The 14,484-nt window shown below is 41.2% G+C and overlaps 1 protein-coding gene across 1 annotated transcript; it reads right to left on the bottom strand.

The window, feature by feature from the left end:
* Positions 1–98: 98 nt before the first annotated feature.
* Positions 99–12,464, bottom strand: hlfa (HLF transcription factor, PAR bZIP family member a). The gene is made up of 4 exons (XM_044330837.1): positions 11,894–12,464; positions 10,581–10,958; positions 1,679–1,893; positions 99–534 (listed from the first exon to the last, which is right to left on the bottom strand). Exons 1-4 carry the CDS (start codon positions 12,006–12,008, stop codon positions 319–321), a joined length of 924 nt encoding a protein of 307 aa, XP_044186772.1. The 5' UTR covers positions 12,009–12,464; the 3' UTR covers positions 99–318.
* Between the last annotated feature and the right edge of the window lie 2,020 nt (positions 12,465–14,484).

Genomic DNA, 14,484 nt, shown 5'->3' with positions numbered 1-14,484 from the left:
ACAAATAGAAGCTTATGATAGAAAGTCAAAATGACAGTTATAATACCAGAATCATACAGGTGTGTGTTGGTGGGAGGGGGGGGAGGAGGGAGGAGGGGGAGATGGGCGGGGGGGAGGGGGGGGGGGTTTATGGGAGGAGGAAGAGGAGATGGGAGGTGGTGGTGGAGGAGGGGGCAGTGCCACCAAAAGAGACACATTGTCCTTCAAACTTGAGGGGAAAGTGGGTCAGAGGAGTAAAGTGGGTGTGGATTGGGGTGTTGATGGAGGTCTGGGGGGGGGGGGGGGGGCAGGGAGGGGCCGGTGGGGGGGGTTTGGGGCTCACAGGGGCCCGTGTCGGGCCTCGTATTTAGCCACAATGTTCTTGCAGCGACCCAGCTCCTTCCTCAAGTCCGCTACCTCCATGCGGAGAGCGGCGTTCTCCTTCTCCAGGAAGCCGGCCCGGATGGCGATCTGGTTCTCCTTCAGCCGCCGGGCGTCTCGTGACCTCTTGGCTGCCACGTTGTTCTTTCTGCGCCGCGCCCAGTACCTGTCGTCCTGAGGAGCAGAACAGAGGAGTTAATACGACTCGTTGATCCTGAATCTGAAGATCCTCATCACTTCTACAGGAGGAGACCTGCTGGTCTAATAAGTAGTCTCATGATCAGACCTCCGACCAGCTGATGACGGGGTCAAAAGGTCAGATGACGTTAAGCTCCTACTGACCCAACACTTGCAGTTTAAAATATTAGATCCGGTAAATACAGTTTCCTGTTTAAATTACTGGTGTAAATTTAATTTAATTTAATTAATTCTGATTGAATGATTGACAAACTCCTCCACAGACCCCCTATAAGGCCCCGGACCCTATGTTGAAGAGCCTGGAGCTCAAATATCCAAAACAAGACTAATTATGACAGAAAAGAGAGAAAATTCACATTAAATCCTGGTTAAAAGTTGTGTTTTTTAAAGCTGTAAGATTCCAAAGAAACCAAACAGACTTTCTGTTAGATCCAATTTACCAGGAATTTTTCTAAAAAAAGACATTTTTTTTGGACTGAAGCTACAGTTAACAAAGCTTTTCTACTTATATTTATTATCTTTACTTTTTGGCCTGATGATGATAACGACTTGAAAAGAATGTGCGTTCCTGAGGAACAGTATTCTGTCAAAGCAGAACTACAAAAATAACAACAGACGAGTCAGCAGAAAGCTTTGATGTTTGAAAAATACAAAAAAAAAAAAAGTTAAAGTCAGGTCGTCATGGTAACGCAGATTTCAACAGATGATTAGCTAGTTCCTGTACAGAAAAGAATATTTATTTTCTTTTGTTTTGTATCAAAAAAAATGAAGCAATACTCTGTTGCTGTAAAATGCAAAAAATCCATGTTTCATCTTTAAATATTTATGTTGATGTCAGTTGTTTAAAGTTTTAAGCTGAGATAAACATCTGCACCTTAAACACATATGATTACAGTTTGTTTTTCTCTCTCTGCTTCTTTCTTTAACATCTATTGTCTATTGTCGTGTATGAGAAAGCAGCCTGTTTGGCTCTCAGTCCCTGTTCTTCCGCTGCTCTGGGTCTAAGTGGTCTCAGACCCTGCTTACATAACAACAGGCCCCCAAACATCTGGGTCAAAAACAAGGAGATCTAATCTTTGCATCGACACAAACAACGGCAGACGGGAGCGGCAGAGGTCACCTTCAGGTCCTCGGGGATGAAGACCTTGCGGGCTTTTTTGATCATGGGCTGCGGCTTCAGCTCCTCGGCTGAGAATTTACGTTTCCTGGGGTCGAACATTTCCTGGCCGGGCACGCTGGACAGAGCCAGGTCCGCCGGGTCGGGTTCGTAGGCCATGGGCACCTGAATGGACTCTGGATCGATGGGGCTGGGGGTGTCCCGGGATGAGGGCACAGCTGCGAAAGGAAAAAAAAAGGAAAACATGTTATATGAAATCTGTTGAATAGCTGCAATTATTTGGCAGAGTGAGAAGAGAGGAATCAGCAGGAAGCTAACTATTAGCGCCTCTGATTTTTGACTCTAATTGCAGAAATGCCCCCCCCCCCCCCCATTAAAGGTCAAGGTGATACTTCCATTTGGGATAATTGCTTGTGTGACGTCATGACTGAGCCCCCCCCGTCAGCAGATCTTTTCTCTACAGATACAAGAGGAGCAGCGCCTCTCGTAGCGAGCGTGGTGGGGGGGTCGGGGTTGGTGTTGGGGGGGCTGAATACTGCCTTTCTTCCTCTCTGAGCTCACATGTTTATGTGTCTGACAGCTGATCCTTAAAGAAATGTCAGGCTTAAAAAGGTAGAAGCCTCGCTTGTTGGGTTACATACTTTTAGGATGGAGAAGTATTAGCTTCATCTGACCAGCAGGTGGTGCTGTCTACAAGCTTTATGAACACAGGTAGACACACACACACACACACACATCATTTCAACTGTTTTATCTCTGAGCTGTGCAGTTATCAGCAGCTCCTGTCAGCTGATCTCAAACCACCAGATTTTGTCTTACAAACACGGTCGAGCGTCTCTGCATGCCTTCACGTCTATCTGTCTGTTGTGCACCACCGGCGGAGGGTGGTTCAGTTCCTAAACAATCACCGCATGATTCACGACATTCGCGCTGATTTTTGTTTGGTGATACAAACCAACACCTCGCGTCCTCGGCGTCGTCATACGAGGGTCAAACCGCGTCCTGCTTGTGTAGATTTTAAAAGAAATCAGTTTCAGCCTTGACTGCTCTTCTGTGTACAAAAAAAATCAGACACAAACAGGAAGTGTGTGTGCTGTCTTAACATCAGGAGACACTGTCCTACCCAGAGGAAGTGATGAGCGTCTTCATCTCTTTAAAAAAAAAACAAAAAAAAAAAACCTCAAAAGAATACCACAACTCCTCAGATAATGCTCAAACACGAGGAAGACAAAGAGTTCCTCTTCTCTGCCAACTATGCACAACTATTAAAGCTGCTAATTATCACCTCGTAAAAAACGAACTGAAATATGGTAAAAATACCCCGGCGAAGACACAACAACTACTTCTTTTCACGGACACATGTTTCAGATATAAAAACGCTGGATATGAGTAGAAACTATTATTTTTTTTTGGAACTATTTACTTACAACTTGTTTTTTATTAAAAAAACACTTTTTCAATTCAAGAAAAAAAAAAAAAAAAGTCAGCACAAAAGAAAAACATCAATAAAAGACGTGATTGTCTAAAAGTTTTGCATCTGTTGCAGAAATAAGTCAGAACAGACTGCAGCTATTAATTATTTTAAGTGTTGAATATTTTTATAATTATTCCTTCAATTCATTGATTAACAGTTTTATCTACAACACGCCAGAAAACTGTGTAAAACCCATTAAACCCAGTGTGACGTCTTTAAATTGCTCGTTTTTCCCACCAAAAACCCAAAGATATCAAACGGACTAATCGATTAATTGTTTCAGGACTGAAGTAACAAGACGACGTTTTAATGTTACCGTCTGTCTGCGACTGTTATATCTTTATTATCGACTCATCTGCCGGTTATTTTCTCACTTAATCGCTAAATGATTTGTTCCGTCTTTTAAAATGTCAGAAATAAACTTTTCCAGCGTCTCAGGTGACGTCTTTCAGATCAGCTGTCGATAACTAAAACATACATTTAATTTATTATCACAGAAAGCAAAGAAAACCAGCTAATAATCACTTTTGAGAGGCTGGAAACAGAGAATTTGGGGTTAATTTTTCTAACAAAAGTACTTAAACGACTTAAATAGTTGCACATTAATTGTAATCAACTGATCAATCAGCTGTTTATGAATCTGAACCGAGACCGTAATGAGTTTTGATACGCAGCCGAACACACACACACAACGCTGTTTTAACGAATCACATGACTCCTCTTGTATGCACATTTTTTTTTCCATTATGAGAGTAATTCCATCCATAAGCTGAGACACATATAGCCCAACTTAACCTCCCCACCATTCACAAACCAGGCGCCACCAGACAGAAAGCTTCTTACTAACTAAAACTACACACACACACACACACAGGTCTTAGACAATCTGTCAGGCCCTGAATCAGCCCCGCTACACGGACCTGAAAATAGCCGACCTCGCCCTAATCACCTTTTTACGAGTCCGTTCTGATCTGCTAATTAGCGTTAAGGGTTGAAACACAGTAGCGTATTGTCACGGCCTTTAAGTACAGTAGAGGCCCTTTCGTTGACCTGTAATGTCCTCGACTGATGTATGAAACATTCCAGCGGGAGGGGGGGAGGGGGGGTGGGGGGGGCGGGGAGGAAGTAGTTGAATGTGGATTCACAAAATAGTACCTCCACCTCCTCCTCCTCCGCCACCCCGCCTCCCGAAACAGGAAATCTAAAATTAACGAGCCAGGAAAGGTAGTCCAGGTCTGACCTACAAAGAGCTGCGTGAAGGCTGAAATAAACAGGATTACTTAATACCAGTAAAACCTGTTCTACTGGTTTTATTTGACATGAGAGTTATTTATCTATTTACACGCAGGTGATCGCATCACCGTTACTGTGTTACTGTGTGTGTGTGTGTTATCGCTGAGCTGTGCTGGTGATAATACTACACTTATTGATATGCTGAGCTGATCCGTGTGAACTTTGACCTGGGTGTAACTCGGGCACGACGACAGCCAGTTCCTCCTCTCAATGAAAGAAAGAAAGAAAGAAAGAGAGGGAGGGAGGGAGGAGGGCTGCATTCAGGGACTTAACGGGCAGAAACTTTTCTTTTTTTTCTAATTGGTTTTAAAATAGCTTCAGAATTTTAACGAGACTGGTTCCCATGACTGAAAAAATTCAATATTTGACATTTTCTTCTTGTCAACAAATGAAAGACCAACAATAAATTGATCCAATGAGGACTGTCTGTATCTTATTCCTCTGTGCCAGAGAGCTCCGTTGTTGTCCCGAAAAACTATTAAAAACACATCAGTGAACTCAGGCAGGGCTGCAACTAATCACTACTTTCATTATCGATCAATATGTTGAATGTTTTCTCAATTATTTGGTTAGGGGGAGATGGTTGAAAAATGTCGATCACTGTTCCCAAAAAGCCTGAGATAATGTCCTCAAATGGCTTCGACCCAAAATTATTCTGTTCTCTGCCATAAAAGACTTAAAAAAACAGAAAATATTCACATTTGAGAAGGTGAAATAAGAGAATCTGGACTCAAAATTGGCAATTAAGTCAATAGTTGGCGACTGATCGACTGTTTATTTTGTCCTGCTGCCGTAAATACCCTCTAGACTTAAGGTTGTGTGTTAATCCGCCACTGAAAATAGTTCCCGAACAAACAAAACACTATTTTCTCCTGTTTGAGTGACGTTTAATAAAAACTACAGTGCCCAGCTTCTTTTTTTTTTTTTAGGGAAACTACTGATCTGTTTTTAATGTCGACTCGCGAGGTTCAAGATTTACGTCTTCAGTATCGACGGACTCGTCACGTTGTTGGTTTTATGTCCTTTAAACTGATCTGTTGACATTAAAAGGAAAAAAAGTATGAAAGTATATTTATCAACCAAATCCTGCAGAAATCATTTGTTTCCATGATATACGAGTCAAAAAGGACTTCATTCCTCCGAGTCCCTCATGCAGGACATCCTGATCCTGCCAACAGGCCACATGACGAGACGTTCGAGGGAGCTTGGAGACCAGAGAGAGAGAGACTGCAACGCTGGGAAAGATCAAATTAAAGGGATTTAACTTCAGGTATTGACTGATTACAGCCTTCTCTGATTGTTTTTTATATGTTAATAGATGTAAAAACTCCTTGTTTGGCTCTTGAAATGTGTTGATTTATGTTTCTCACTGAGCCACCTTCCCTTGACTAACACGCTGGAATGCACCACGACCTTTGACCCCTTGCCAACAGCACACCCCGGGACTGACCCTGAGACCCTCAGAGTCTGCAGACTGAGAAAAAAAACAGTGAAACGCCCCCCTTTTTTTACTTCATTGGTTTGGTTCGCGATAACAATGTTATCAGCCACCTGCTGCACTGCTTGCAAGCACAGAGGCGTTGTGGTTGTTATTGTGGGCGGTGGTGTCGGTGGCGGCGGCGGCGGCGGCTTCTGCTGCTGGCGGCTGCTGGTGGCTGCTGGCTGGTTAGGCGAGACGAGACTAAGTGAGCTGGAACAATATTGCGTGCACGTGACGAGAGCACACCCGAGTCCATGTGATCTCTGCAGGGTACAGCCTGTGCCTTGGCTCTGAGTCCCGGCTCTGTGTCGGAGCCGAGCCCCGGCGAGAGGGAGGGAGAGGAAGACTGGATGGGAAGTGGAGAGTGTTAAAGGGAGAGAGAGAGAGAGAGAGAGGGGAGGGTGAAAGGGAGAGTGAGTGAGTTAGGGGGGAGGGGGAGGGTGGGTGAGGAAGGCAAGCTTCATGCCGTGACAAGCTCCTGTTTGCAGCTCAGCGCTGCACACGGCGCCTGCATGTGTCCGTCACATGGCCCGGCACGCTGCAGGAAACCCCAGCCGCGTTCACGTGAGAGGTAAATGTGAAGACACAGACAGAGACAGACCAAAACAGAACACACACACTCATACACACACACACACACACACACACACACACACACACACACACACACACAGCGTGTACGCACATGTGCACGCAGTCACAGGCTGGAATAAACTGTACTGTACAGATGCACCTTCGCTGGAGCATCATTTATCTGTGACTGAAACTCTGCAGCTCCGTCTGACACAAATTAATGATTCACTGTCAGAAAAATGAAGCTACATCACATCTACTTAAGTCTTGATTAAATAAAAAAAGTTGATTTTCAAATAACAGATGTGATTCTTCTCTTCTACGAACGTTTGGCTGCATTTTTAACTTCATAATTAGCTTTGAAAGTATTTTGTTATCACTTCATTACCTCAGAGACTAATGTCAGCAGAACTGAACTGAAGTACAAGCAAACATGCAAATTGATTTTTTTTCTTTTTGTCTCTTTACCCCCTTTTACTCCAGAACACACACACACACACACACACACACACACACACACACACACACACACACACACACACACACACACACACACACACCCCAACTTATGTTTTTACAGAGAACATTTAACCAGTGATGTTGGGTAATAAATACCCTCAAAACTACGGAAGACAAAACGCGCTTCCAAATTAATAAAGTTAATTTTATTTTTTAAAATAAGAAACAGACTTTTCTCTGCTTTTATTTTGACAGTTTAACTGCCAGTATATATTATTTCATATAGCAGTTGGACTCAATTAAGACTCATTAATCAATTAACCTACTGATTTTTTTTTTTTTCAATTAGTTTAGTCTATAAAAAGTTATGAAAAACTGTCCGTTAATTTCCCAGAAACCAACAGTCTGAAAGATATTCAGTTTATAAACATTAAAAACAGAAAAGCTGAAAATTTGAAATTTGAATTTTTGTTGTTTTTTTCTTGAAAAATCACTGACACAATAAACTGATTATTAAAATTGTTGCAGATTATTTTTCTTTCACCTGACCAATCGATTAATTGATTGATCGTTTTGAATCGAGACACCAAGAATCAGAAAGAGATTCCCTCCAATATTTGGTAAACTGCTTTATGCTCAAAAGACGTGTTAATTAATTAATTTAACTAATATTACAACTGATTCATCTTTTGAGTCTTTTATCGAGCAAAAAAATGCAAAACTTTCAGCTTAAATGTGAGAAATTTGCTGATTTCTCTGGTTTATATCATTTCAAATTTAATATTTTGGAGGTTGGAGACAAAACTTGTTATGAGCATATTTGTTTGTTTTGCTATTTTCTGACATTTTTATAAACTTCACAATGATTCAATTAACTGAAATAATACGAGTCGTTAGATGCTCCAGGTTGCACAGAGCTGGCGAGGAGGAAGTAAAACAAGGATGTAAAGTTTTAACTTATTTCCCCGTCTGAATATTAATGAGATGATACAGATATGAATTAATAATTCATTTTCAGAAACTTTAACAGCCTTTCGTGGTTGTTTTCCTCGTTATAAACTAAACCTGAAGGACATGAACCTCAAATTATTATCACAACAATCTACCTTCATCACTAATGTTCACATGTTGACTCACTTCTGATTTGTTTATCCTTTAATTCTGTTTTCTGTACATTATAAATAAACAGTTATTTATTATTTTTCATTCTAATAACATAAACATTAATGTTAAAGCCTCCATGTGTTGTTCTTAAATGTTTTTAATGAATAAATGTACTAATTATGATTAATTACAGTATGAACAGTTAAATATTTTGGTTTCCTGGACTGAAGCCTGATTGGTCGGTTGAAACGTCAGTTAGATTTCATTGGTTGTTGTTTCTCAGTTCAATCAGATGGGATTCAGATCATTTATTTTACGGCTGCGCTAACGATTATTCATATTATTGATTAATCAGCCAATTAGACATTTGCTCTTTAAAATGTTGAAAAAGGTTCACGAACCAAAAGATGTTCAGTTTACAATCATAGAGGACTAAAAAAAAACAGAAAATATTCATATTTAAGAAGATGGAAGCATCATTTTAATATTTTCTCTTTAATCAATTATCAATTATCAAAATAGCTGCTGATTATTTTCTGTTGCAGCTCTACAAGATGTTGATATGAAGACATTCAGGTTGATCAGAGATCAATCTTACAGTCTGTAAAAAACTTAAATATCATAATTTATATGTTACAGCAGCTGTAACAGCATGTTTACAATAACTCATCGAGGTTTCCTCCCTAATCTGAGAGGAAGTGATGTACAAACATCTGTCCCAACATTACAGTTATTATGGGATGTGTGTGGAAACCGTTTCCATAATTTAATAATTAAAATAAAGCACATTTGCTGGTTGCAGCTTCTCAAATGTTCAAATTTGAAGCTTTTTTTTCTGTCATAGACGACAGTAAACTGAATATATTTTGGATTTTTGAGCAACAAGTTCTAAGACGTCCACAAGAATAATCATCAGATTGATGGATAATGAAAATAATCGTTAGCTGCAGCCCTAAATATCGTTTATAAGTCATTTATGAAGCAAACATGTGATTAATTTCATCCTTTTCTTTGTCATTCATGACAGTAAAAAGAAAAACAAACAAGACAAACTGAACCGGTAACGTAACGGAACAAATGAGCAGCTGAGTGACTCCAATCAGTCAATCAACAGCTGACAGGACGGTGATCAATCATCACTCTTCCTCCGTTATCATCCAAACTGTCGAGTCTTTAATCATCAGCAGGATCAATTCACAGCTGCACAGAGGTTAAACTGCATCTAACTGATTGATGAATATTCGACTTATCGGCCTAAAAAAAAAAACACACTGTTGGGCTCTCGGGCTCTCGTTGACACGTCAGTGGGAAAAAATCCACGTGGCTCTTCATCAGGACCCTCCTCTTCAGCGTTTACAGGTGAAACACACACACACACACACACACACACACACACACACACTAACACCCTGCAAACACTCGATCTGTTTATCTGTCACATATCTTCTGATCTTCTGCCAGGAGCTGTTTGTTTTTTCTCGTTACGTTGAGTTTGGAATTGAAACACAAACCGTCCTCGGCGCAGCGGTTCGTGGTTTTAACCACGAGGAGAACGGACTCTGTTTGTGTTTACAGTGAAAGTAAGTCGGCCCTTTAAATGATTAAAAAACCCCCTTCTGGTGTCTGGTGAATTGAAAACCTAAATACTGTCTGGCAGCAACTTAACAAACTCAGTTACACAGTTTAATGCTTCAGTCTAAATACAAACTGCCTACTTAACGTCAGCTCGTTACAATAATAAGATTTTCCATCTGATCACTGCAGTCAAACTCAAATATTCTCCACAAACCGAATCCAAGAATAAAAAGCTTGAAATAAATGAATGTGTGTAAATATTTAGATACATAACTCAGCCTTTTCTGGAAATGTTTAAACAGATCTCGAGAGCAAAATCACAATGTAATTTAATTCCATCTGAAAAAAAAAAAACGTCTTAATATTCATCAAGTCACTGATTAGTAAGAGAGCAACAGTTCATTTAGTCTAGACTGCAAGACAAAGAAGAATATTTCTGACTAATGCATCTCCAAAGCCTGCAGGGATTACTGAAAAACCTGCAACACACCTTTATAACCATCACACACAAAAAACCCACCAAAACTAACTCATGACTCAGATAAAGTGAACGCAAGAAAGACTTTTTCTGCCGATCAGAGCTTCACGAACGAGACCGTGCTGCATCCTTGGACTTGGGAGCCAGTTTAACCTGTACTCTGTGAGTCCAAAGTCCAGTTCAGGGCTGTAAATCAGAGCCAGCTGAAGTGTGTCAGAGTGTGTGTCTAACTTGTGGTCAAGAGCTCCGAGCTCTGAGGCGATGCCCTCAGGCACACGAACTACAGGAAGGACACAAATAGCAAGAACTTGTTCTCCTTAAGCATGTCAGGGTTGACACTGGGATGGGTGGAGAGGGTGTGTGTGTGTGTAGCAGGTGAGCAAACAGCAGCACTGACGAGGCGTGAACAAGCGTGTGTGCAGGTGTGCTTTCAGGTGATACATGAGGCTCCGCTGCATGAGCTTCCTACCTGCTGTGCTGGGGCTGCGGAGGCAGGTCTGAGGCGCCATGGCCGTGTGAACCGAGGTGGTGGCGCGGCTGCTGAGGTCCACCACGGAGGGCGTGGGCGGGGCTGGGGGCGGCGCCTGCTGCAGAGGGGTCTGCGGCGGCTGCGCTGCCTGAGGGGCCTGCTCGGCAGCCTGCGCTGTGTTGGCGGGGATGCCGTTCTCTGACAGGAACTCCTCCAGGTCCATGTACTCCAGCTGAAAGTTGTCCAGGACCTGTCCTAACCCATCGTAGGGCAGGGTCTTGTCCCACAGGGTCGGGCCGAGGAAGGCCGACTGTGGGTGGTTGGCCACGCCGCTCTCATCGTCCAGCTTCTTCTCTTTCTCCTTGTCTTTCCCAAATCCTGCAAATGTGTGCACACAGTCATTTCATTGTCTAACAGTGGAGGAGGATCACGGGTCATTGCATGAGTATAAATAGAAAGTATGCCTGGGGTTTCATCTTAAAGGGTCAGTTCAAACAAATTAACAAGGGAGAAAAAACAATTGGGATTTTTTCACTTTTCACAGGAAACTATTATCTACCAAAGGTGAAAAAAACACTGATCTATCCACAGCAGGGCCATTGTTTCTCAATGCATGTTTGCTGTGAGTAAAAACAAAAACTCCCACCTCATTCCAGCTGGCTAATTGAAAAAATATGTTGGTTTTTTTCTGTCATTTGAGTGAATTATCCCTTTAAGATATAGAAACTAGGACTTTATTCATGCTCAGATGATAAAACAGACAGTCAATACATTCAATAAAACAGCATCAACAACAGCTTCAGAACAGAAAAGGCGCCCTCTACGGACAACCTGATGAATCACTAATATAAATCCCATTGAAGAGCAAAAGGCTTTAAAGGTTATAAGCGGACCTCCAGGCTAAAAACAGCGCAGTCACAATAACAACACATGCGAATAGGTTTACATTTTGCTAATTTACATAATAAATATAAAATAAAACAGCCTGCTAGCTTTATCTGAAGTTAACGCAGACTGTCAGTCAGCTAATATGAAGCCGAGACAAACATCATTCTGTTTTATTTATCTCTGCAGCTCCTTAACTAGTAACGTTACAGTGTTTATTTTTCGATAAAGATCTTGAAATATTAAGAGGCGTCACTCTCGGTGGGTTTAGTAAACCGCGTCCTCTGCTGCGTTTCAGCTGTCAAACCATAGATGTCTTCAGAATGATAATAACAACCAGCAGAGAGAGGGAGAGAGAGAAACACCACCGAGAGGAGGCGAAACCCGCTTCTGGTCTACGTGCATGAAAAAAAGTTTTAAAAACGTACCTTCATCGTGATGGAAAGGCAGCTTCAGAGGATTTTCCAGCAGGGATTTCAGTACGCCGTGAGTCGGCGGCAGGAAAGTTGGGTTAATAGGAAGAGGTCTGGCCATTTTCTCCATATGTCTTCAAGGGCAATTGGAGAACAAAGCTCGCAAAAGACAGAATATTTCCCCCCGAAAAAGACGCGACCGAACTCGCAAGCCGGCCCGTGGATATTATCCTCGCAAAACGGGGAAAAACGACGCCGGGGGCTCGGAGGGAGAAGACGGGAACTCCGCGCAGCAGCAGGACGGTGAGCGGCTGGCTGTCTGTCGTCGAGGCTGGCTGGCTAATAGCTTGGAGGAGGGAGGGAGGGAGGAGGAGGAGGAGGAGGAGGAGGGCGGAGAGGGAGCGGAGCTGCTACACTTCTCCGTCCATGTGCGGAGACGGACGCAGGTGACGTCAAAGCACCGGGGAGGCGGGGACTCTTTATCGCGCTGCGTTCAGGCGATGTGGGAAAAAAAGAATCTCACAGCACGGAGACGTTTGGAACGTGCTGCCTTCAAGGACTGTCGGACATTTGGAATTTTGCATATAATTTATTTTATTTTATTTTATTTTTTTATTGAATAGAGTTCAATACAAAAATAAGTTCCATAAAGAAAAAAATCCGTCATTCACTCTCATTATCCCCCCACTTTAAAGAAGCCCAAACCCAAAATGCTGTTCAACAAAACTTAGGACTGTCACATGTTTGAGTTACTGATGTTTAGATCAGGACAGGGATTGTATTTGGGTGGGCTATGCATAAATATGGAATTGATAACAACCATTAATAACATTAATCCACTGACCACACATGAAATAACTTGTAAAAAAAAAAAAAAAAGATTAAAATAGATAAATAAAGAAAAAGGGAAAGAATAAATGATTACTTCTGCTTACTTCCGTATGAAAAGACAAATATAAAGCAAATTAGAGTCAAACTGTTGCATATAGAATGAGTAGCATCTGCTTTTTTTGTACATTTACAGAAGACTTTATGCTTACTTCTCAATACACATCAATTGTATATATATATATATGTATATGTATGTATATATTGCCAGTCGTGAACTGCAGTTGTAGCATATTTCCCAAACTCTTTTAATATTTTAAATTGCTCTCATGTAATTTTGTTGCGACTGCATCGCCTCAAGGTATGTCAAAAAATCTGTGACGAACAGGCCCATTAACGGACTACGACTCCTCAGTTTTGTTGCATTTACAGACAAAATGTGAAAGTGAGTTTTTTTTTTATGTTGTTAAGAGAATTGTCAAACAAAGTCAAAAAATATTTTTCCAAAATTATGACTGTGGGCGATTCGCTCTGGAAAGACTCATTTGTCTTGATACTACCAGTGAAAACTGAGTGAAGGGTAACTTTCTCAGCTTGTGCCTCGGGTCATTGTCATTGTTTCCAAATTAAATGTGTATTTTCCATCAAGTTTTAATCCCACCGTCAGGTCGAAACCTGTCTGAATATGTACATGTAGTAACAGGAGCTAAACGTCTCCAACAAACATATAAATCCACAGATTCCACCGGACGTTTCTTACATTTTCTAGGTGTAAAAGTACATTTTTGCCTTTTAATAAAACTCATTTAGATGTAAAATATGCTCTTAAAGTCAGACCAGCATCCTGCTCCATGTGAAAAAGGCAGCTGCATTTTGTGCCAGTGACACAGATTAGATCACTTGACAGTTTGTTTTTTTTTTCACTCACACATTTATATGTTTATAAATGTGCATAAGCTCTTCACAAATGTCAAAGTATGTGATTTGTACTTTTCATACCTCTTAGGTCTCTGTTACAACATGATAAAATAATCCTCTCGGAGCTCCTGCATTCAACTGTAGATCCACAATTACAGTAAAGAATGACGTGAAGCTAAACTTGACCTACTTTCAGCCAATGGGTGTTGTCAGACTGCAATTCTATCCGTGCAGGTCGTGGCACATGGAAACTCATGCCTTCTACTGTAGTAGCAGCTGAGTCATACTTTAAAATCCTCCCTCCTCTCTGCTCATTTGTTGGGTTTTTTTTTAATGGTTTGTTAAGAGTCTGTATCATCAGCACCACTTGTTTTCCACCCCAAAAGGAAAAAAAAAAAAAATCCCCTAAAACAGACCTGACATAGAATGACAAGCTGTAGAAAAACTAATTGTATGAAGAGATATATGACAAAGGTCTTATGAATAGAGCTGATTGTGTAGACGATGGATTAGCACCAGACTGGAGAAAATCCTTTTATCTGTAACTGTCTTCATGCCTATGAAAATGTCACACCGTATCAAACCACAGATCTTATTTTTCATGCCATCAAAAGAATTCTTTTTTTTTTCTTTCTCTTATTACATCACAAGAAGTTTAAAAAACATTGAATAAAAATGTCCCTGAAACTCGACCAGGTCAGATTCTGCTGCTGGATTTTCAATTTGCAGTTTGAATTGTGTGCGTGTGTCTTGATGAGACTCTTCAGGGGTTTCGTGCTGTCAGAAGATGTCTTATTGACCAAGGACGTTTCATATTTATCATTTTAAGCGTCTCTCCTTTGAGTCAGTCAGTCAGTTAG

Source organism: Thunnus albacares, chromosome 17 (assembly GCF_914725855.1).
Source record: "Thunnus albacares chromosome 17, fThuAlb1.1, whole genome shotgun sequence".
NCBI classification, from domain to species: domain Eukaryota; kingdom Metazoa; phylum Chordata; class Actinopteri; order Scombriformes; family Scombridae; genus Thunnus; species Thunnus albacares.
Note: the sequence above shows the minus strand (reverse complement) of the source record. Positions and strands in the feature narration are given on the sequence as shown.